Below are 25,113 nucleotides of genomic sequence, written 5' to 3'. Positions count from 1 at the left end.
ATGGGCCAAAGGAGGAGGGACCCAGCTCTCCGGGGTCCTCTCTCCTCCAAGAGGTCTGATGGCTCCCCCCCAGCTGTATCCCAACAAGCCACTGGTGGCAAGAAGCATAACATCTGCATGGTGTCTGACTTTTTCTACCCAAACATGGGAGGAGTGGAAAGTCACATATACCAGCTGTCTCAGTGCCTGATCGAGAAGGGTCACAAGGTGGTGATAGCCACTCACGCCTATGGCAGGAGGAAGGGGGTCCGCTACCTGACCAACGGACTGAAGGTCTACTACCTGCCCCTGCAGGTCATGTACAACCAGTCCACGGCCACCACTTGCTTTCACAGCCTGCCGCTGTTGCGCTGCGTGTTTTTCAGGGAACGCATCACCGTGGTCCACGCACACAGCTCCTTCTCTGCCATGGCCCACGATGCACTGTTTCACGCTAAGACCATGGGCCTTAACACGGTGTGTAACTAATCCGTTTATTTTGATTATCAGGTACCAGGAAGTTGTTAGTCATTTCTTCTGTGTATATTTAAGTTAGTAGCCCATTAAGACCTTGGGACGATTCTACAAATGCCTTCTAAAAATCATTAGTAGTTCTCAAACCTTTTCGTGCTATGTACCCCCAAAATTATATGTATTTGGCTGCGGACCTCCATCTTAAAATGCTTTGTGCCAGGCCCCCACACACACACACACACACACACACACACACAGATGTGCAAGTTCGCTGTGAGCTTGTATATCTGCTATTTTGTAGTCATCTTTGAAGTTAATACATTTCTTATCATTTCCAGGTGTTTACCGACCACTCGCTCTTCGGCTTTGCAGACCTGAGCTCAGTGCTGACCAATAAGCTTCTGACTGTGTCCCTCTGTGACACCAACCATATCGTGTGTGTGTCATACACCAGTAAGGAGAACACGGTGCTGCGGGCAGCGCTGAACCCAGAGATAGTGTCCGTCATTCCCAATGCTGTGGACCCCACAGATTTCACTCCTGATCCGTCTCTGCGCCACGACGGAAGAATTACTATTGTGGTGGTCAGCCGACTCGTCTACCGGAAAGGTACTTGGACTTTTGTTGATCAACAGAGTGAAATTCAGGTGAAATAAGGTTAAAAAGAAAGTCTAAACAAGGTAAATAAGATATCTAAGATTCTATCTCTGAATATCTGCACTGGGTCTCTGGATGTACAGTCTACTCTATGCTATACAGTACTAGTAGTAAGACGCCTCAGGGCGACAAGCAAGGTGATGTATATCAGACCAGGCAGTTACCCATAATGGAGACCCCTGGTACCCATATATGGAGATCCATGTACTGTATATGGAGATATGCTGTGAGAGTCCAAACATGTTTACTCAGTTATTCGTTATGTGAAAGTCCTATGACGTCTGTGACATCTGACATCATACATACAATCCCTTTTATACCCATACATGGAGATCCCTGTCTGTTGAACCAGCCACACAGATATGGGCTGTCTTGGCCATATATGGATTCTGTTAATAGATACCTATTTCCTACCGTGAGGGACATTCAGTATTTTCAGCCCAGCTGATTCGCTGCCCACAAGGAGCGCGTGAGCAATTAGGGGTTAAGAGTCTTGCTCAGGGACACACTTGGCTTGGAATCTAACCTGGGACAACGAGGGACTCTGGTTCCCTAGGCGGACCATTCAGCTATGCCGCCCCAAAGTGTGGTATGTGGCCGATGTGGCCTCCATATATGGCCATTCCCATATGAAGTCCTGTTAGATATGGGCCAGAGCCCTAGAACGGAGAGTTCTGCCACCTACGTTCACTTCATGGGTCGAGTCCAATGGCGGCTCAGGAGGAGCTTCTAAAGTGACAAATCTCTGAACCGGAAGTTTACAAAATGAACGAAGCAGAGCAGCTGCTTAAGTTTGAACAAACTTAAAAAATCACACCCGTGTGAAGTGGAGCTGTGTGTGTGTGTGTGTGTGTGTGTGTGTGTGTGTGTGTAGATCATGTGTACCGATTTTTGTGACATTTGAAGAAAATATGTAGGAAAAGGAGCAAAAAGTGTGTTTTGGAGAAAATTCAAGATGGCGGAAAATCTATCCTGGCGCAAATGGGCGTGGCCTATATGGGGAGATGCGTCTTGACCCAAGGAATCCAGGGAAAAAAGAATTTTAATTTTCCGATCTACGGTTCAAGAGTTACGGGGCAAAACGTAAAGTGGGCCGTTATAGCGCCACCATGAGGCCGAGTGATGTAATTATTTTTCGATTCATTCTTAAAATCATTATGAATCTCCTCTCCGAGGTTTGAAACTGTAGCTCCTATGGTTTACGAGAGAAAAATACTTGAAAGTGATTTCTTGCATTGTCCCATTATAAGTCAATGGGGACAATTAAGCGTCGTTTTTTGCCGATTACGTCTGCATGGTAAGGCGGATCGGAACGAAAGGTAATAGAACACCATTCCCGGCCGAGCCGCACATTTTGATGTATATATTGCGCGAGTAGCGTAAATGGTGCGGCACTAGTTACGCGCCGAAGTCAGGCTACATACACACAGACACACAGACAGACAGACAGACACACACACACACAGACCCACACAGCCACGTATAGGGAGCTGCACACAGCTCCAAAAAAAAAAAGAATGACAAATGAAAGAAAACATATCAAAGGTTATTTCCGGATATCTTGTTTTCTGATTTGCAAACGATAATTACAGTATATTGACGTCCCGAAAGAGCAAAACAATAGTTTTTGAGTCTGCAGTATCGCGAGAATTGGTTAGCAGCAAGCTGTTAATAACTGACAGTCTCAGATAACAGAGACAGAGTAAGTAAGTACATGCCTTTCATTGCCTTACTTTCACCTGCCACTCGGTGGTGCTATTGTGCATGTTATCAACTTTATGAAGACGCAGTGAGCCAGTCACAAGGCAACAGCGGACAAATCCACTTATTTTACATAGTTTTTAGGCAATAGTATAAATTAAATATTACAGAGACTTTAGTTGTCACTGTGCAATACTTTAAAACAGTTGTCATGTTGTATATTTACCAAAGAATGCTGATATTTGCTATGCTACTATTGAAACCAATGTTATTTAAATCACACTCTTGTCACTCTCGAGCTGAAACATGGGTCACGTGACCGGTTCTTTTTCTGACCCCTTAATGGCACCTCTCTCTCTCAAGTCACTCTGATATGGGCTTAAAATTTATGATATCAGGGAACTCCATATATAGGCATAAAAGGGATTCTTTTAGTGTGGTTCCCCTGACATCACAGGGATGTCAAAGCGTGATGTCAGAGCAGCAAACCCATAGACCGTAAAAAAGTGTACGCGTCCAGACGTAGACATGATTTGCCGTTTCGGTTTCACATACTAAACTGCGACCTTCGAACTAGAATAAATATACAGTATATTATAGTACAGTCTGTCAACAATTAATGTAGATGGTTCATCCTCAAGGAGATCATTATTTTCCTAACATTAGTAGTAGTCAGATTGACAGCATGCAATGGGCACAGATCAATAGTTGCATGAACAGTAATGGTAGAGTGTATATATCTTTATAATATTATTTGTGAGCGAGGCCATGGAGGCCATGAAAGGCTATTCCCAGCAAACCAGTAAACGTAACGGTTCCCCGTTTGGCATGTACACTGCTCAATACTCTGGCAAGCTACTAAGCTATGTTTGCCGCCATGATTGTACTTAAATGTCATACAATTAATATAAAACGATTTTTTTTATATAACAGTAATTAGTGCAAAAGACTCCAGGGTGTAATTATGAATGTTGTCATTATTTGTATTTAGGTATCGATCTTCTTGGTGGAATAATCCCAGAGCTCTGCTTCAAACATCCAGACCTTCATTTTCTAATTGGTGGAGAAGGGCCCAAGAGAATTGTACTGGAGGAAGTGAGGGAGAAATACCAGCTACATGACAGGTAGTGTGTGTGCGTGCGTGCGTGCGTGCGTGCGTGCGTGCGTACGTGTCTGTTTGTGTGTGTAAGGAAATGTTTAGATGTGTAATATTAAAAGATACATCTTGTTTTAAATCTCTTCTCTTCAGGGTCAGACTCCTTGGGGCTCTTGAGCATAAAGATGTACGTGGTGTTCTGGTTCAAGGTCACATCTTCCTAAACACTTCTCTGACAGAGGCCTTCTGCATGGCCATAGTGGAGGGAGCCAGCTGTGGACTGCAGGTTTGCTCTCACTCATTTTGTACTGACTAGATAGCATGAATGTCTTCAAAACGTATATATGACTGTGTGCTGTATCAGAATTACAAGAAATAAAATAAATACCTGCAATAGTTCCCTAGTGATTAAGTTGAGTGCATTGCATCCCTAACATTGGGATTTTGGAAAGATGGAAAGTAACTGGTCCAGTGCAGGTTGACTACTCTCTCTCTCTCTCTCTCCCCAGCAGTCGTGAAGGCTAGCATACAGTATAAGCTGCTCAGCCAAAGATAATCTTACCCAACTATTACATATCCCAACAGAAGGTGGAAGTATAGCGGAGACAATAATTGAAACCCCACTGAAGCATACAGTTTTCACTTTTATCAGTTATTCAAATTAATTGAAGTAAACTAAAAAAAAACACATACACATAAAAAGTAGACAGAGTAGAGGCCACTGGATGAATGTAACTGCTTAAGGTGGCATAATGTCAGTTTTGCAATACAAATCCATTTTTTCACAGCCCCAGGTAAGATCTTGGCCTTCCACTTCAACATCATTGAGAATAAATGCAAGATCTCGTCAAATATTTAGTCACTTATTGAATTTCAAACCAATTCAAGATTAATCATTACCACAAAATTGGGCACACATTTTAAATATTGGTCCATGTCCTTGTATTTAATCAGTCCAACCAAAATTTCACTGGGCATCTTGCTTGCACTCTCATTTTGGTGGCAGTCTAGAGCCCTGTTCAATTCAATTTAAATTCACAGGAGCTTTATGGCATGAGAAAACATCTTTACATTGTCAAAGCAAGTGTCAAAATATAATAAAAACACTTGAAAATGGGGAACATAATACAGTTGGAGGGGGTACAGCATTGTGTGAACAGAGCTATGTCACAGTGTCTAACAAATAGCAGCATTTCTTTTTCTCAGTAAGATATAATAGTAAATAGTATACAAAAAAGCCTCAGATTTCAAATGTGTTTAAAGGTAGCAGCTCTGTCCAAGCAGAGAGATTCAGAATAGGCAGGCAGGCAGCTGCAGCCTGCGACTGACTGATAGGAGAAATCAAGAACAGAAACCAAACAAAACATGGCATACATGACCACCTGGGCAAGTGGGAATGTCTTGGCAGGTTTTGCATGCCTGTTGGTTTTTCTAAAATGCCGACGGGCAATCGGGCAGTCCTTATTGTCGAATTTGTCAGACACCGAAATCCTGGGTCTATCTATTTACTGTATCTATTTATCAAACTACAGATATCTAACAAAGACCCAAAGCAATCTACAGCTGTAACGTTTTGAGAACAGCTTCAAAGAGAAATTTGCTGCAGAAGTGGATGGCATATTCCGTCATTTTGGTTCTAAGAGAGTGAGTGATTGATTACTTTATTAGCCGTTTGCAAAAAAGAAAAGAAAAACAAGGATTTTAACCCCAAGAAAGCCTATGGCTTGTTTCCATTGGGGTCCTTTGTACTAATTTCATCGAAATTGACTTCCGATCTATTCTGCATTCCCCCATCACTTCAGAAGGGCGTTCAGAAGCCTCAGAACACATTTGAAACCTATTCAGAACTCAGCACCAATCCTGCTTTACTGGACTGATTTGTTTAGTGTGTGATTGACATGTGTATGTATGCTTTTAAAATATTTTCCTGTAGGTGGTCAGCACTCGTGTAGGGGGCATTCCTGAGGTTTTGCCAGAGGACCTGATCACCCTTTGTGAGCCTACTGTGCGGTCTTTGTGTGCTGGCCTGGAAACAGTCATTGCAAGACAACGAGCAGGGTCTGTCCCCTCCCCCACCTCTATCCACGCCCGTGTGCAAAACCTATACACCTGGAGAAATGTGGCAGAGAGGACCGAAAAGGCAGGTTTCACAAACACAATTAACATTCATAGTTAAAGAAGTTAATAGTTAATATATTTACATTTGTTTGCCCAAAGTTTAAAAAAAATAATATATATATATGTACAAGATCTATACGGTAAGTCACTAATACTATGCGTTGCAAGCAGATGAGGTAGTTCGTTTTGCTATTCATTATGTTTAGAGTCATGTCATCAACATGGATCTGTCCCATTTAGCCACCATCAGGCCGATCTTTACATGCGACCTGACGGTCGCTTATCTCCCGATTAGGGAGTCTTACTGGTTATACGAGAAGTAGGGCTTAAGAGGGTAGTAACATGCCAGAAAAAACACGTGGCAAAGGTATGGCACCTCCATATCTTCAAAGCCTGATACAACCCTACAACCCCTCCCACTCACTCGGATCGCTGTCAGAACCTACCATAATAATATGAAAAGCTCCACCGGCTGTCTGTCAGTCTGACTCTGTCAGTATGTCTGTCACGTCACACTTTTATCACGTTACTCTTATCTCTGGCACTGTTGGCCCTATCCATGCCAAACTTTGCACACACACTCCTTGGCTGGCAAATCACGGGTGCATCCCGCCACTCCGACATGTCTCCTTTCCGCCATGTCTCCATTCCGACACTAACCCTATCTCTAACCCGAACCCTAAACTTAACCCCTATGGGAGTGTCGCCACTCCGACAATTAGAAGTCAATTTCGGAGTGGCGACATGTCGGAATGGAGAGCGACTCCCGCAAATCACAACCTCCGCCCCTGATTTCTCACATGGCCCTCTTCTAGTGCCACCATCAGGCCGATTTTTGCAAAACACATTTTTGGACACTGCTCCTACAGATTTTGGCCTAAAATCATACAAAGCGGTACACAGTATCTCTAAAGTCATGATATCAACGTGGATCTGTCCCATGTACCATATTCCCTCCTGATTGGCTACAATTGCCTTTAAAAGTTTGTGTATGCGATGTGACGGTCGCTTATCTCCCGATTAGGGAGTCTTACTGGTAATACATTTTATTTATTAGGCGCCTTTCAAGGCACTCAAGGTCGCCGTACAACAAATTATAAACAGTTACATACAAAATCACTGTTAAAATGCAAAATGCAAGAACAGAAAAATGTACAGAACACAAACAAGAACAAGAACACAACACACAAATGTACAACCTAAAACATCCAGGACAACGCCCATATGTTCCAGACTCTTCTTCTCCCTTCTGGCTCCCAAACTGGAGCAAACTCCCCATTGCAGCTAGAACTGCAGACTCGAGGCCAGTCCATACTCTCTCCGAAACCCAACTTTTCGTCTGAGAGTTCCGACTTCCCGACGTGCAGCTTTCCGAACTCTAATTCAGGAAGTTCCGAGTGACATCATTTTGTTGTTGAACCGGATCTTTCTGACGAAAAGTTCAGTTTCCCAATTTTCCACCGTAATCTGAAGACTCCCCTCTCCATACCGCAACACTTGCCATAGCACCAGGCATTGATGACCTTGACCAGGCAGTTTTATGCAAAGGATTAATTAGAGCGTCTGCTAAATTGTAAAGTGTGTTTGTGTGTGTGGGCTGTGAGTGTGCCCACGCACAGCTTTTGTCAGATGTAAGAAGGGGGGGCTCCAAGGGAAAATGTTTGCGAACCACTGGAAAATTACCATTCACACCAACCAACAAAAACAAACACTTAGGCTTGGTGATTTGAATGGGAAACAGTAACCTTCGAATCATACGGGTGTGGCGCAGTCACAGTGCAAATTAACATTAATGGCTCTGGCTGCATATCAATGGGGTGTGTAGCCTGTGTGTACTTTTCACTGTCTGGCACTGGGTGGTGCTCACGCCAGCCCAGGAAAGGGCTGGCCTCACTTTCTTTTCACATTCTACACTACAGACTCCATACTTTGAGTTTTCAAAGTAATGGTTATTTTAGCAGGGTTGTAATGATGATTTTTTTTTTTCTTCTTTTTATTTATTTTTTTTTTTTTACTTTGCGCACACATTGCAGTAGCAAAACTTAAAAGTTTGCTTTGAACTATTACCTTTCTCCTCTTCGACTGCGGCTGAGGCATTCTAGTTGCCTGCAGATATATACTGTAGCCAAAATGTATGTGAGAATGCATTTGCACAACCTGTTATGCAAAGTAGCCATTTGGGTACTTGGCTCATGAATCGCGGGGGAACGTGTTCTAGTGTGCGTGCCTGGGCACATCCATGCATGTGCGTGATCCTGCCCAAAAAAATTGCAGAACACTGTGGTGTCGCATGGAGTGCACTCCTGTATATTAGTGAAATGATTTGACTCATTATAATTTTATCTTGTGTCTTTCTATTACACTATGCCCTATTTCTCTGGTCCAATTCAGTTTAAAAAGGACTATCAGGCAGTGTAAATGTTGCTCATCGTGATGCTGGGGTCCAGTACAACGGAATAATGGTATCAAAGTGATTGATCAACATTGTTCATCCTTTGAACATTACCAAGTGTAATGAGTGGATTTTTACATTTTTGAAGATTTAAAAGTTATCTATTCATCTGCGTCAGTTGAACAATTGACACAAATGATATCCAGTTAGCAGTGGGTGAACAGCAACACAGTCAAGGAGACTGTTGTGAGGAGCTGGGATTGAAGCGGGAAGTCCCCTCTCTTGCTCAAAGGCACCCCAGGGGTCCTTGAGGGGGTTCCAAGAGGTCCCCAGCTAAATAATTGATAGTTAAGAACCAAATGGACCCTTCAGGTCTGTGTACAAATGGGGGTCTGTGGCCTGAAATCGCGACACATTTTGAGCTTGTAGACCGTCTATTTTCAAAAGATTTTTATACATTTTATACATTTGAAAACTTGTGAAATAGGACATTCTGCATAATGAGTACATTCTACTTTTGATACTTTTAAGTACATTTGTATACCAATACTTTAGTACTTTTACTCAAGTAAATTTGGAATTCCAGACTTTCAAGTAAATTTGGAATTCCGGACTCTTACTTGTAACAGAGGATTTCTACATTACAGTATTGATACGTTTACTTACATTTGAGTACTTTTTCTACCACTGCAAGTAAGCAACGTGTCTTTCAGGTTTACGACAGGGTGGCTGGAGAGGAGGTGCTCCCCTTGAACAGACGTTTGCTCAGGCTGAGGGCTCACTGTGGCCCAGTGGCTGGATCCATATTTGCCTTTGTGGCTGTCCTAGACTTCCTGTTCCTGCTCCTCCTGCAGTGGCTCATCCCAGATCAGGTCATGGACATTGCCGTGGATGCCACTGGCCCTCATGGACTCTGGAGACCAGGACTGGGCAGTAAGAAATGTCCCAAACAAAGTGCCATGAAGCCAGCCGCTGCACTGTCATTATCAACCATCACCAAGCTACAGCGATAAATCCAAGGACTTTGCTTCTCTACCTGCTGTTCGTGATGTTGACTCCCCCCATGCACTGATGTTAAAGACGATCAAGTGTAGAACTTGACCAGCCAAAGCACAATGAATTGATTTGAGTTTTATTCATGTTTACATTTAATATAAAGGGGACTAACAGACATTTGATCAGCTATTTAAACTTCAAATGTTATAAACCACTGAACTGGGTAAACTACTGTAGAACACTCATTTGAGCTTTATTAACCATATTCACATGGCAACTATTTTGTTCTTATGTCATATATTCGATGAATTAAGCAAAATGGCTGCCATGAACTATGAATGAACATGCCATGACTATGATCCATAAGGGTGATTTAACTTGGTTGTGCACAGCCAGACGTGCTGTGAGCTTGTATCAGCCTCTCAAACCGGCAATGTGTGTGTGTGTGTGTGTGTGTGTGGACATTCATGCACACGCACATGCAAATGCACACCATAGGTGTTGCATACCGGCAATGACGGATTGACCAACGGATTGACAAGCAACAGCAGTGTTGAATTCAGACACACATTACTTTTGTTTTCTGATATACTGTAGCACAAGCATGTCGTGTTCACTGAAAACGACTATTAATTAAATTCTGGCGAAGATTTGGAATCTGGCGGGACAATTTCGAAGTCAATGTTTAAAACCAAGACATATTCATGTTTTAGAGACATTTGTCGGGACATGGGACACCCAGCTTGAAACCGGGACAATCCCGGCCAAACTGGGACGTCTGGTCACCCTAAAGTTGTCGGTTTGCAACACATGGTGCACATGCACAATCAAGTATAAACCAGGCATTGGGCCTCCTTGTTTTGTTGTTTTCCTTATACATGCAAACAGAAGACATGATGCCATGGGGAAGGCGTGGCTATGCAAAGAAATATATATTCATACCTTGTTCCTGTGTATTTATTTAAATCCCATATTCTTCATTTATCCCGCTTTTATACGGCGTATGCTTTTTATGTGGTTATGCTTTTATAACCTTAAATCTTCTAAAATGGTTTATATCAGTTAAAAGGCTTTCAACTACTGTAGAGCTTCTGTGGATATCGGGAGAGAAATAAATTATATACCGGTACATTTAATGTTCCATACATTTTTAATGTATTATTTACTTTTTTATTCCTAATGATAACAAAAGCTATTAGTTTGCCTGGGCTAGTGTGACCATTTTGTTGTGTTATGGACTATGAATGATTGTTTAATGTAGAATTGATTTTCGGTGACACAAAACATACCAGATTGTGGGCATGCTTGAATGTTCTTTCTGTGTAAACCATGGTATCACCCATGACGCATGAGAAGTAAGAGCATAGTGGTCATGGCGTGAATATCTATTGTCATGCATACAGTCAATGCACCCATGCTGTGACAAAGGCAGATGGGCTGTCATAGGGTGGGGTACAGTACATTTGCCACAGATATAAGAAGGCCAGGTTTTGTCACAGACTCACATTCAGTCAAACAGAATTACTGTTAATCAGCTGTAGAGGAGTCTGCTCTGCTGTTTGGATGTACTATGGCTGCCGCTCAAATAGAAAGTTTCATCTACTCACACAGTGGTTGGCAGAGTTCCCTCCACTTGTATGGGGGGCTAACATACAACGCACTCATGGCGGGTAAGATCAACTTTCTCTTGTGTATCTTTGTTCAGGTCAATTAATACTTCACTATTTCTCTTAGAGGTCCTGACTCCTGTGACTTTAATATAATATATCTACTGTTTTCTACAAACAGAACTTGTGAAACAGAACATAGGTGAGAACACATGCTATCAACTAAGATAGACTGATATTATTGGGCTTCTAAAGAAAGCAAGGCACAGAGCATTCCTCATTTCATTCTAGGTTTCTTATTTTTTTCAAGACACTGAAACCAGACAAATATGCTAACAAACAAAATAGGAAGCAAATGAGTCCTTGTCTGTTCAGATGCTGTATCTGCTTGGCAAATGTGATATCTATTTTGATATTTGTGTTTCCCAGATTCCTGGTCGGACCGGACTGTTCTCCATGATGCAGCATATCAGGGCAGACCCCTGAACGTGAGAACCCTTGTCTCACAGGTATGTCTCACTAGTTAAAATACACAGCATGCTTTACATCTTGTTTAATAATAAGTCCAGATTATAGACTAATCACCACTAGTGAACTATGGCTGCGACTGCAAGTCTCATCCATTTCTCATTGCCCATCATCTTGTCTTTTCCAGGGCTGGGATGTAAACATGTTGACCACCGACAAAGTTTCTCCTCTCCATGAAGCTTGCCTGGGTGGCCATTATGCATGTGCGAAGATTCTCCTGGAAAACGGTGCAGCGGTAAATAGGACATTTTCATTTTCCACTCAAAGGAGTTGTCTTTTTTATGTAGAATTAGAGAGATCAATGTATATGTGAATATATTATTTAGCTATGAATTCTTTACGGTTACATTTATTCGGCCCACACGATAGACAAACCATCAAGCTGTTTTGCACATGTGTTTCTCAACAGGTAGAGGCAGTATCAGCTGATGGGGCCACACCCCTCTCCAATGCTTGCAGCAACGGCAGTGCTGCTTGTGTTAGACTCCTCTTACAATACCGGCCCTCTATCTACACGTCACCCCACCTGGTATCTCCCATCCACGTGGCTGCAAAGACAGGTGTGTGTGTGTGTGTGTGTGTGTGTGTGTGTGTGTGTGTGTGTGTGTGTGTGTGTGTGTGTGTGTGTGTGTGCGTGTGTGCGTGTGCGTGTGTGTGTGTGTGAGAGAGATGTTTTGGGGAATCAATGGTTACAAAATACTTGAGTCAAAGATACTCCTGGTCAAATATTCAAAAGTAGTCTACTCATTACATGTACTTTAAATGTATGCATTGCTGTATTGATTTGAGGTATAGATATTTTCAAATTAAAATCAACCAGCAGATCTACACGCTCACAACACATAGCCTACTATATTATTATTAAGTGGTTAATGCATTGTGTATTTGTACGTTTGAGTCTTGGGGTGTTTTTATAAAAATGTGTCAAAAGTGAAATTTAGTGGAGTGAAAGTCTTAAAGATGCATATACTGTATACTCAAATGACTGCACACAAGTACTTGGGATGTGGGCAGAGAGACAAAGGGTGTAGTTCATACACTATACTGACTATAATGATGAATGAAAACCCTCTTTTCTCTTCTTCAGGCCACAGTGAGTGCCTGGAGCTGTTGCTTTCCTATGGAGTTCACATTGACCTGGAGCTGCCAGTGATCGGGACACCGTTGTATTCTGCCTGCATGGCCGAGACCACAGACTGTGTAAAGAGGCTGTTACACTCAGGTTAGATTCTAAACTGTTTGTAGTGTGTGAAAAAAAGCGTTTGCTCTGATGGCATATTTCAGCTTTGTCATATCACATTTACAGCCAGGTGTTAACAATAATAATGGGTGCTTGACATACTACAAGGTCTCCTCATTTGCAGTTTTCAAGAAAGAAAGAAACAACAAGGAATTGTCAAATGTTCCTAATATGACTGACTAAATCTGTGCATAAGGTGCAGTTAAAATAGGAAAAAAAACGTTATTCATAGTTTTAGAGCACAATAGCAATAAAACAGCAGAAATAGTCTCACATGCAGGTGAGACATAATTTCGCAGTAGACATGTCAGTGTAAACATAATTGTCAGTTCCAGTGCAGCAGCTGCTGTGTGGTGAAATTTTACTGGGTTTTAGTTTGTTCCTTTGTCAATGACGGATTAGAGTAATAACAATTGAAATCTGTTTTCAATTTGGTACATGCAGGAGCAGATGCCCAGATAGGCTGTGAGCAGGACAGCCCTTTACATGCAGCAGTTAGAGGAGGCAGAGTCAGTGTGGTGGAGTTGCTGATGGACTACGGGGCTGATGGGACTTGGAGGAACGCAGAGGGAAAGACCCCTCTGGACCTGGCCCCACCAAACAGCACAGTGAGAAGTGCACTGCAGAAGAAAGGTACGTCATTGAGTATGACGGCACCGAATGCCGCGCTGCGAGCTTGTAGATCTGCTATTGTTTTTTATCGTCAAAAGTCTTTGAATATTTCAAATCCTTCTAAGGTTTTTTGAAAAACCTATGTTTCTATGTCAGTGGTGCTCAAACCTTTTCATGTGAAGGACACCCAAAATTATATGTATTTGGCCAGGGACCCCCATCTCAAAATATTTAGTTCCAGGGACCCCTCCAGTCTCCAGAAGCAAAATTTGAGTTACAAATGTTTGCTTAAAAAATACACATATTCAAAGATTTTGCACACATTTTCATGACTTTTCAAAAATAGCAAGCTTGTACATCTGCTATTTCTCAATAGCTAAAGTATAAAATAATGAAGGTCCCTCCAACGTGGACCCTAGTAACTCAGTCCCACTTCCCCCCCCCCCCCCTTGTGACAGCCCTGATTATGGACACAACCAAATAATAAGTCTGTTCTCTCTGCCGTGTTACTCTCCAGGCCCGTATTTGCTGTCTGAAGTATGTCGGTTCCATATACGGCGAAGTCTGGGCTGGAGCCGCCTCCACAGAACATCTGGGCTCCTCCTTCCTCACAGCATGAATGACTTCCTTCTCTACCAGTGACACCCCTCCATGCTGTAGAATGTATGTTATGTATTATCATGTATATTTTTATGGATCCGTGGAAAACCTAAATATAACATACATTGTATCTTACATTTAGGTTATCCATGGGTCCTTAGAAACAATAACCAGCTTGGAAACAATAACCACCTCTTTTTTACATTTAGTTGTTAGTAACTGTTAATAACAATTGATTGATGACTTCTTTATTATCAAAATGCATAATATGCATAAACACATTTTGTACATATTTGTCAAAAGGATAAAACACAATAAACCTCGAAAGCTTATTTGCATTGTGGTCCATTGAGTTTAAGTATGTGTGGGGGGAGGGGGGGGGGAGAAAAGGCTGGTAAACGCGGCAAGGACATTCAAGGTAACGTTAATGCTTATAGTGGCAAAGTACTAGATCAAAGTAAATGTCATGAACCCCAGCCAAAGAACAATGGGATTAAGTGGTCAATTAACCCCATTCAACCAGGTTTCCCTTTTTTGGGCATGTCTTTATAAGGAAAAGGTTTTGAAAATTGCAGAAATTGCAGATCTAGATGTGCTATATTTTTGTCTGTTTTTGAAAATAGAGTGTGGTAAATAGTGTGGATACCTAGTGCCAAGAAAAAAAAACATACGATCTATGTAAATACTAAATTGACAACTTATGAGGAAAAAGGAGTGCTAGCGGGTGAGGTGGGGTTTGAAAAGGTGAGGAGGGAGAAGATTCTAGTGTGTTGTGACATCCATGGGTGTTGGGGGCAGGAAGAACAAACATCCTGTCCAATCACCAACAAGCAGTAGAACAGGATTAGTAATGTAATAGTGTGTGCGTAATGAAGTGTGAAACATAACAGACCCCTGTCTTCTGCCTCTTGCGCAAAATATGACCCTGCCATTTCTGCCAATATAAAATGCACTCAATACATTTTAGTCAGAAATAAAATTACATCTGCCTTAGTTAGTCGTTACGTTTTTGTGCACAGTTAGAAGACACTGCTCTACATTTAGAGAACCGTAAAACTGCTCGTAATGAATATGCAGACAAAACGGTCTACACTGAGGGTGAGAATCACCCATCATGCCGCAGTCGTCCTATTTATAGTACCTTCATGCCAAGTGACTACAGTGTTGCACTGCAAATATATCACTGTATATATATAGAAGAGTCCCCACTCCTTCCTTGGGGTGTTTTATGTCATTGTCACTGAAATCCGTCCTCTGACATTTACCCATCCTATAAGAACTAGGAGCAGTGAGCTGCCATTTGCTCGAGGAGCAATCAGGGGTTTAGAGTCTTGCTCACAGACACGCGTCGACACATAGCTGGAATCGTACTTGGGACATCCAGGGGCTCTGGCTCCCCAGTCTGACTCACTAACCACCCAGCTATGACCACCACAAACATTGCAATCAACCATAGGAATTCTACAGAAACCGAACAGAAATATTTCAAGCAGCATGTCATGAACAATCTTGTTCTCTTTTATGTATATCAATAACTGCAGTGACATTATAAAACAGATACATTAGGATGAATGTAATTTCACATCCGTTTTGTTGAAATCAAAACCAGACGGAATATAATATGCATATAATGCATAATGTCTAATGCATAATAGATGTCAACATTTACTGTAGGCTATTAATCTAATCACACCAATGCTCCTATTTTTCACAAGCGATACAACAAAACAGATGGAATAAATTAAATCAGCGTTGGGAGATGAATATGCAACTAATACCTACAACCTCCTTCTAAGAGTCCTTCTAAAACTTGTACATCTGCACTGAACAGTCTAAAGCAGTGGTAATCAACCAGTCCGGGGACCACCAGTGGTCCTTTAGGGGGTTCCAGGTGGTCCCCAGATAAATGATGGGGAATTGTTAACCAAATTGACCATTATATATCTTTAACTCTTTAGACCAAATGGTTTGCTAAACATTACTGCATTACTTAATTTACAAGAAGTCTAAACAATTAGGATTAGGCTATAAACAATTAGGATTAGGCTACTGTGTTGCCTAAACTGGCCAATTGTCCAAATGTTTCCTCAGTTTCCAAAAAGAAAATTGACGTTTTGATTGACGTTTTGCCTGTTAATATCTCTCCCATTGGTATACATCAATACAGCATGGGATTGTGGACAAAGAAAAAAACATATCCAACAATAACAAAATATTGTACGTTTTGGGTCTGAGAGGCTAAATCTCATCAAATGGTGGTCCTTGGCTCAAATGCAGAATAAATAATGGACCTTGAAATGAAAAGGGTTGAAAACCACTGGTCAAAGCTATGCCCACAGAGTGTAGCTTTAGACTGAGCTTATCTGTGTGTTTCCAGCACTTTGACTGGTTAATTTACTTGTATGGCACGAGCACAAGAGCTGTCTTTTGAACTGCTTGTGGAAGCTCTTGCTCATCAAGTATAGAGCAAAAGGGTTCACGCAGGAGTTGGTGAAAGCCAGGATACGGGCACACACACTGGCAACGAAGTGGCCCATTGATGTGTCCACCTGGCCATAGTGGTAGGAGCGGTAGAGGTAGATCACATGTGTAGGGAGCCAGCAGATGGTAAATAACCCGACAAACACCAGCACAGTCTTTGAAAGACGCCTCCGGGAATCAAACTGAAGGGACAGAGAGGGCAGTCATCAACATCTGCTTGCCAAAATGGTGAAATCAAAGGTGTTTTAGTTAAAAAGTTAAAGCTCTATATTATGATAAAATCATCTCTCCAACTCTTAAATAAACAGAATTTCCAGATTGGTTGCCAATTCCTTATCAGCTTCAATTTATAATTACCAAATGTATCTGCTTTGTGTTATCACTTGCAAATTCACTTGCTTAACCTGTACGAGTTCTCTCTCTGATTGGATAACATTGGTATCCTGACCTGAAAATGCATTTTCTGTTTTCTAAAGTGCTGGAGAGACAAGGACCCCTGTTACTGAACAAACACTCAATAGCAATAATTGCTTTCAGAATATTAAGCTATTTAACACTTAAAGGGGCACTCCACCACTTTTCAACCTATGTTCATATAATTGGTCCTCACTCAAAAATAGCTTTTCTTTTTTTCTTTTTCTTTTTTTTCCTCAGGAGGGCTGTGGGCAGGTCAGAAACCCATAGTCTTGTGACATCATCGATTGCCAATCCAGCTTATAGAAAATGCAGGCTTTCTATTCCTGAAAAGTTGCAATTTTAAAGTGGAGGCCATTGTTCTTGCGATAATAAAAATCTAAATATTTTTTTCAAAAATATTGATTTTTTTTCTTTTTTTGGAAAATGATGATGTCACAAGACGATGGATTCTGAACTTACCACAGCTCTCCTAGGAGACTTGGACTGAGTAGAAAAAAATGGTGCTATTTTATCATGAACATTAGGACCTATTATATGAAGACAGGTTGAAAAGTGGTGAACTACTCCTTTAACAAACCAGACCTGTCTATGCAAATGTCCAGCGATGGGTATGTCCACGGTGCTTCTCATCAAACTGCGTGCGATGAAGCAGTAGTACACAGATATCATGAAGAGCGGGATGACGTAGAAGACCATGAAGAAAGCCATAGAGTGGATCTTTGGGTGCATTTCCACTGCATGGGGATAGGGAGCACAGGTCACAAATGTCTCATTGGTTTGGCTGATGTGGAAGGTGTGCAGGTCAGAGAAGATGGCTTCAGGAATGGCCAGGGTCATGGAGAGGAGCCAGATAGCAGCTGCTTGGAAACAGATGTTGAATGTAACACGTGACCCCCGAATATCCATGGATTTGACAACAGCCTTGTACCTAAACCAAGAAGAGAAGAGCATGTAACCTGCATGAAATTAAATAAGAGCAAGTTATATCCAAATATATTAGGTCAATATAAACGCTGCAATTGTCAAAAGATACATCTGTTAAAAGTCTTCTAGGCTAATAAACTGCTTCACATTCTCAGTCTAAAGTTGTAGGCCTACTATGAGCGTTAACATCTGCATCACCCACATCTCCACAAAACTACTAATCTTATATTTAGTGAATCCCTTGATTATGGGTGAATATCCAATGCCAATTTGCATGAATATTAGGAAAATAAACTGTATAACAGTAACTGTAAGCTGAGGACTAGGCTAGCTCTCAGACTATTTATCAAAATGTCCAGTGACAACATGTCAAGGAACTGCCATGGAGAGATTTATTGGCCTCACTTTGCTGTAGGTATTAAGGCAATAACTCTATTGAATTATTTAGTACCAGTGATGGTCTCTCAATGCCTTTAACGTTGAGCACATTTGCATAAACACCCTAATGAATCATTGTGGTCTGGGGTTATTTGAAGGTATAGGGCTGAAATTGGCTGGAGCGGTCCTTCAGCACCTCGGACAGCGACATGTGGGCATTTACGCACCAAATTGCTCCACCTCCCTTTACCTCTTTGGACTTTATAGGAAAATAACCCCTTTTAATGGCAAGAAAATACATTTTTGTATGTACTGCATGTCATTGTTTTAATAAACATTCAGATTCAGTGATTCAGACTGGTCCCCAAAGGCAGCATATGACAAATTTCAACTCTCGACACATTCTCGGAAAACCACCCTGATGTAGGCTAACAACTTGTCTCGCTGTTTCTAGCTGATATACTGAATATGAAATGAATTAATTTTTCCACGCTATTAGAACCACAGTCCACTCTCCACACCAAAGAAGACAAAAGTGATCACGTGCGCACAAGTAAACATAGTTTCAAAATAGTAAATAAAGATAATGGAAAAAGCTCTTTATTCTTCACGGTAGGATAATTTTCCATGTAATAAATAACAGGCGTATCGGCGCCAGTCGTCGTCAGTGAATGGTTCACTGGCATATGGCGTATGGCTCCACGAATCGATATGGTGTTAAATATGTGCGACTGTGCGTATTTGCTTCGATCAAAAATAGATAACTGATAACCATTGATAACTTTTCTGACTGCCATAGTAGGCCTAATAGTAAATCTAGCTAATCTAGAAAACATTGCCAATGGATGTCCCAGAGATTAAAGATTAAAAAATGTTGCCTCACTTGCCTGCTAGGCCTGCATGGATTGTCTAAAGGCTAATTAATTTAACACTGCATAAGTTATAACTGAGAAAACATTTGGACAATTGGCCAGTTTAGGCAACACAGTAGCCTAATCCTAATCCGTTATACGGTCCATATTTGGGTCTATTATTAATTGTATAGGCCTACCGGTCAAAGGATAGAGCTGTGAGCGTGAAAACGGAGACCCCCACTGAGGTGAGCTGGATGAATGGGATGAGTTTGCATCCAACTCGGCCGAACAGCCACTCGGCCACGAGATACCGACTGGCATCCACCGGAGCGCAGGTAACAAGCAGCAGCAGGTCACCAAGTGCGAGGCTTGACATTAATAGGTTGGGCACTGTTCTCATGGACCTCACGCAGATACATATCTTCATTAGAGTTACATTCCCTATAAGTCCAATGATAATGATAACAGCATAGGCAACAGCGATTCCAATACCAGGAAGCCAAATGAAGTATTCCTTTAAGTCTGACTCTGTATTGTTCCAGGATAATTTTGATATGTTCTCCTCTGTGTTTAAAATGAGCGAATCATCCATGGACATTGTAGCCTCAACTTCCCTCAAGTTAAAAGGTGATTGTAGTCCTAGTAGCTAGCCAGCCTAAATGCATTTACTCGTCTGAAACGTTCAAGGAAGACTGGTGCGCTAGCCCATGCTTGCTGATGCGTGCGTCACTTTACCTGAGCTGAACCTATAATGCGTGCAGGACGAACGCGAATGTAAGATTGGAATGGGTGGGTCACTCGTTTCTTTTTGATTCGGCTGACCTGCTATTGAACCTGGTAATGCACTTGAATTCCGGCTTCTTCTAAATTCATAGTCTACACTACAGGCTAAAGCCGCTACAGCCTATTCGCTTTTGATGGTGTGCGTATGATTATCAACATCACCAATCTCTGTCAAAATGTGCAAAAGGCTGTTGCAAAGTTTATTAGTGTATTAGTGTATTTATTTGTGTATTTAATTAAATAAGCTATGTTTACGAGAACACATAAGAAAGTGAAAACATTAAGAAATTATGTTCAGCATGCAGGTGGTACAAATGGTCCAAATAATAAAAATGCAAACTGACATTAGCAGTACCAATGCATGGATGACACTGCTAAATTGCCAAAATGACTCACCAGTACCTTTATGTTTTGGGCTGTTTGATTACAAAAGTAATCCCAAATTCATTTTAAATGAACTTCACTGAAGTCATCTTAGAACTGAATAGAATAGAATGTCCTAGATTTAATTTAAATTAATTTGAATCAATGGTTGACTGACATGACATGACACGATATAAATATATGATTGAAAGAACAAAATAAATAAATAATTAACCTAGATTTCTCAATAGGACATTTGCACAATCAAATTAAAAAGATTGAATGTTTGCTATACTTTGCTAATATAAGGAAGGAGATCATTTACAGACAGGGATGGCAAGGACATCTGATATAAAATGATCAAGTAACAGTTAGGTTACTTAATTATTTTTAATTTAATGTGATTTATTTAAAATTTAAAGTAATAGGCAAGTTGAAACAAACTATGAAGAAACCTGTTGTTCATGCACATGAAGCACAGTGTTTGCCAGAAGGAATTCAGTTGATAATGTGCTGATGCATGAAGTGGTAAATGGCAAAGGACTGAACCTTTAATAGCCCAAGATCCCCTCAAGAAACCCATTGCTCCAAAGTAGCCTATTTTGTGGCTTGATTCTGTCCCAAATGTGTAATTCGCCCATAATAAGCCCCTTTAGTTAAGTGAATAGGAAGTACAGTATATGGTATTTTGTCTTTTTAAATTAACTTTAAAGGAGGTTGTGAAGTTATTTCTACAGTAAATGCCATTGCTTCCATTCAAGTCTTAGGGGAAACAGTGTCTCTTGTTTTCAAATGTAAGGAAAGAGACAGCATTTCAAATCAAAGGGTTATCATCTCTCCTAAGACCTCTCTTTGACTTCATATAACCCATATAATGTATGGGTTATATGGGAAGTAAAGTACGTAGTCACTTTCGTTTATAGGCTAAGTAACACCTCCGCACTGCAGATAGAGGATGCTGACTGAGACAGAGAATGTTGTGACTGACAACTGCTTTTTTCCACTAAGCTACAGCATCATCAGCACCATGGACAGTGCTCCTTCAATGGGCATGTTGTGTTGGAAATTAGTATGCCCCCACTGCCATCTGTCGGTAGTGATGATGTCTTTGCTGAAAATATAATTCATTATCCGATTAGGTGTGCAATTAATTAATGGAAATTTAATTGGGAAACAAACTATCACACTTTGTACTCTATAAGGCTACGTAGATCAATCACATTTTAAGCAGGATTAGTTTACCTTGAATATTCACTTTTGATACCTTCGATCCGTACTCGTCCGCATGATTGGATGAGTCTCCTGTAGTAATAAAGATAATAAAACCTGTTATCCTATATTACTTGAGTGGGCCTAGTCATCTTTTCGTCGGTGATGGAAAACGTCCAAAAATAGAAGATGTACTGAAGCATATTAAAGCAGTTCTTTACAACCTCAGGCTTGTTGACTAACCTAAGTTTAAAGTTTGAAGTCTTGTGGCTCCTACAATCTCCAAGAGGGAGCTTTAAACTTTCAGGCTATACTCTCCTGTGGAACCAGGAGGCAGACATCCCAGAGCAGGCTTAAAACCTTCCTTCTATTTTGGGAACAACAGCACCATCATCATCCATAGTCTTTAATGTCATTAAAGCCAGTGCAGTGGCACATTTTATTAATTCATTAACAAATTACATGATGACAATTTACAATTCAGGCATTTAGCAGACTCTCTTAATCCAGAACAATGTGCAGTAATCAAGGTAAACACGAGGTAATACATCAAATGCATAGAAAATGTTATTGCGACCGCAGGTCGCAGTTTACTGTCAGAACCGGCACAGCTTGTCCGTATACGGGTAACACCTGACACTGTGGTTCCCCTGACACATCACTGTGACATCACAGGTGACATCACAGGTGACATCACAGTGATGTCAGATACTGAGAGCAGGGATAACGCCTGACACTGTGGTTCCCCTGACACATTCACTAGCAAAGACCACACCATCAAACAGATAACCAGTTGAGTTGTATTTATTGAATGGATACGGTGTGTATGGATGAAGACTGATTGAGGGATGTACTGAGGATGGTGTGGTGTAGATGAGTTGTGTGGTGTAGATGGGTTGAAGAGGCATGGGTGCTTGTTGATCTGAGTGCTAGCAGGTAGCAGTTAGTGGTTCCAGGGGGCGATGAACCCTGGGTGTTTGGCTTTGGGGTCCTCGGATCTGGAGTGGCGCCGTGGTCCATGGACCTGGAGTGGCACCGAGGTCCATGGATCTGGAGTGGTGCCGATTTCCGCTTTAAGGCCCCCCCTGGAACCTGAAGGAAAGGATGAGGAAATGTTAGTGGAGCGCATGAGAAAAGTGTGGAGATTGGGGTGGTGGAGGGATGCGAGAACGGATCGGAGGGTAGTAGGTGGAGGTGGTCGTGTATAAATACAACTCTTGGTTGGTTTGAGGGAGGAGATAGGGGAGGAGTTGTAATCAGTGGGATCACAAGCAGGTGAGCTTGGGAGGAGTGGAAGTCAGCCAGATTGAAGGCAATAACATAGTGGGGAGATAGTTCTCCGGTGTGGTCTATATGCTCCTGAACTTTTGTTGTTCCAACAGCATTTCACTAGCAAAGACCACACCATCAAACAGATAACCAGTTGAGTTGTATTTATTGAATGGATACGGTGTGTATGGATGAAGACTGATTGAGGGATGTACTGAGGATGGTGTGGTGTAGATGAGTTGTGTGGTGTAGATGGGTTGAAGAGGCATGGGTGCTTGTTGATCTGAGTGCTAGCAGGTAGCAGTTAGTGGTTCCAGGGGGCGATGAACCCTGGGTGTTTGGCTTTGGGGTCCTCGGATCTGGAGTGGCGCCGTGGTCCATGGACCTGGAGTGGCACCGAGGTCCATGGATCTGGAGTGGTGCCGATTTCCGCTTTAAGGCCCCAAAAGTGGTGCTTGCTTTGTCACGAACACATGGCATGGGCAGGGTTGGACCACTGGAACGGATGTGGTCCTGGTGACTTTGCTGATGGGTGACGTCATCACGCTGAACAGGTTTGTGTGTGATGTCCCCGTGGAGAGCAGGCGGGTAGGTGGTGTCCCCGTGGAGAGCAGGCGGGTAGGTGGTGTCCCCGTGGAGAGCAGGCGGGTAGGTGGTGTCCCAGTGGAGAGCAGGCAGGCAGGTGGTGTCCCAGTGGCGAGCTGGCACGTAGGTGGAGTCGTCGTGGCGAGCCGGCACGTAGGTGGAGTCGTCGTGGCGAACTGTCACGCAGGTGGAGTCGTCGTGGCGAACAGGCACGTGGGTGGAGTCGTCGTGGCGAACTGTCACGCAGGTGGAGTCGTCGTGGCGAACTGTCACGTAGGTGGAGTCGTCGTGGCGAACAGGCACGTGGGTGGAGTCGTCGTGGCGAACGGGCACGTAGGTGGAGTCGTCGTGGTGAACAGGCACGTAGGTGGAGTCGTCGTGGCGAACAGGCACGTAGGTGGAGTCGTCGTGGCGAGCTGGCACGTGGGTGGAGTCGTCGTGGCGAACAGGCACGTGGGTGGAGTCGTCGTGGCGAACAGGCACGTAGGTGGAGTCGTCGTGGCGAACTGCCACGCAGGTGGAGTCGTCGTGGCGAACAGGCACGTAGGTGGAGTCGTCGTGGCGAACTGTCACGCAGGTGGAGTCGTCGTGGCGAACAGGCACGTAGGTGGAGTCGTCGTGGCGAACTGTCACGCGGGTGGAGTCGTCGTGGCGAACAGGCACGTGGGTGGAGTCGTCGTGGCGAACAGGCACGTGGGTGGAGTTCTGTACTGGGGTTGCTTGTATGGGCAAGAACTCCAAATCTTCATCTCTCTCTTGGTTGTACGGGTGTATGAGGAAGTAGCGGCTGGACGGTACAGGGGCCCAAAAGAAGCCGCGGCGAGATCTGGTGGATCTCGGATGGCACGGGTGCGACGGACCAGGTGTTGGAATGAATACTGGAGTGAATACTGGAGTGAATACTGGAGTGAATACTGGAGTGAATGCTGGAGTGAATGCTGGAGTGAATGCTGGAGTTAACCGGCGTGGGTTGACGGGGGGAATGTAGGTTAGAAATGGGGGCGGTTGACGGGGACGGGCGGTTAGCGGGGACGGAACTGCGTGAGCAGGTGGTGGGGGTGGGGGAGGAGTGCGATGGTCCCTGTGCCGAGCTTGGCGGCGGGCGGGGGAAGGAGACGAGGGGTTGGGGGGCTAGTGCCGACGAGGCGACTTGGAGGGTGATGGAGACTGAGGGGGTGGGCAGCGACGTAACGGTCGCTGGGGGGGGACCTGCTAGAGCAGGTGGTCGAGGATGAGAAGGGGGCGAGCGCCGACGAGGCGACTTGGAGGATGATGGAGACTGGGGGGGGGGGGGGGCGGGCAGCGGTGTGCCGGTGGCTGGAGGGGACCTGCTGGAGCAGGTGGTGGGGAAGGAGGAGGGACGTGGTGGTCCCTGTGCTGCGCTTGGCGCCGGGGAGATACTGCACAAGCAGGGTAAAGGGGAGGGGGAAATGTTGTGGTCCCGGCGACGTGTGCGTCGCTGGGACGAAGCTGCCTGAGCAGTCGGGGGAGGGGCGTCACGGACCCTGCGCCGTACTTGGCGCTGAGGCGAAGGGGATGAGGATGAGGAGCAGGGGGACATTCGCCTACGTGGCGACCTGAGGGGAGATGAGACGGGAGGGTGGCAGCGAGCTGGTTGCTGAGGGTGTGCGGGGTTGGGCGGGGTGTTCTTGCCACACCTGCCAGCGTGCTGGTGAGGGAGGAGGGGGGAGGAGGCACGCTGTGCCGGTTAGAGGAGGCACGCTGTGCCGGTTGGAGGAGGCACGCTGTGCCGGTTGGAGGAGGGCACGCTGTGCCGGTTGGAGGAGGCACGCTGTGCCGGTTGGAGGAGGCACGCTGTGCCGGTTGGAGGAGGCACGCTGTGCCGGTCA

The 25,113-nt window shown here is 43.4% G+C and overlaps 3 protein-coding genes across 3 annotated transcripts; 2 read left to right on the top strand and 1 right to left on the bottom strand.

Moving 5' to 3' along the window:
• piga (phosphatidylinositol glycan anchor biosynthesis, class A) lies at positions 1 to 9,583 on the top strand (the record flags this gene model as incomplete). The annotated part of the gene is made up of 6 exons (XM_080753570.1): positions 1 to 456; positions 792 to 1,062; positions 3,803 to 3,935; positions 4,061 to 4,193; positions 5,841 to 6,047; positions 9,131 to 9,583. The coding sequence occupies 6 exons, from the start codon at positions 1 to 3 to the stop codon at positions 9,428 to 9,430; spliced, it is 1,500 nt and encodes a 499-aa protein (XP_080609696.1). The 3' UTR covers positions 9,431 to 9,583.
• A 1,409-nt stretch (positions 9,584 to 10,992) lies between these two features.
• On the top strand, positions 10,993 to 14,042 carry asb11 (ankyrin repeat and SOCS box containing 11; the record flags this gene model as incomplete). The annotated part of the gene is made up of 7 exons (XM_080753569.1): positions 10,993 to 11,083; positions 11,450 to 11,529; positions 11,676 to 11,783; positions 11,958 to 12,108; positions 12,636 to 12,770; positions 13,233 to 13,421; positions 13,918 to 14,042. Exons 1-7 carry the CDS (start codon positions 11,077 to 11,079, stop codon positions 14,040 to 14,042), a joined length of 795 nt encoding a protein of 264 aa, XP_080609695.1. The 5' UTR covers positions 10,993 to 11,076.
• A 1,045-nt stretch (positions 14,043 to 15,087) lies between these two features.
• On the bottom strand, positions 15,088 to 19,430 carry LOC308308204 (gastrin-releasing peptide receptor-like; the record flags this gene model as incomplete). Its single annotated transcript, XM_080753568.1, has 4 exons — positions 15,088 to 15,092; positions 16,399 to 16,663; positions 17,481 to 17,826; positions 19,252 to 19,430. The coding sequence occupies 4 exons, from the start codon at positions 19,428 to 19,430 to the stop codon at positions 15,088 to 15,090; spliced, it is 795 nt and encodes a 264-aa protein (XP_080609694.1).
• Positions 19,431 to 25,113: the final 5,683 nt, after the last annotated feature.

This window comes from Nannobrachium achirus (genome assembly GCF_963921795.1).
Source record: "Nannobrachium achirus genome assembly, chromosome: 22".
Classification (NCBI taxonomy): Eukaryota; Metazoa; Chordata; class Actinopteri; order Myctophiformes; family Myctophidae; genus Nannobrachium; species Nannobrachium achirus.
Note: the sequence above shows the minus strand (reverse complement) of the source record. Positions and strands in the feature narration are given on the sequence as shown.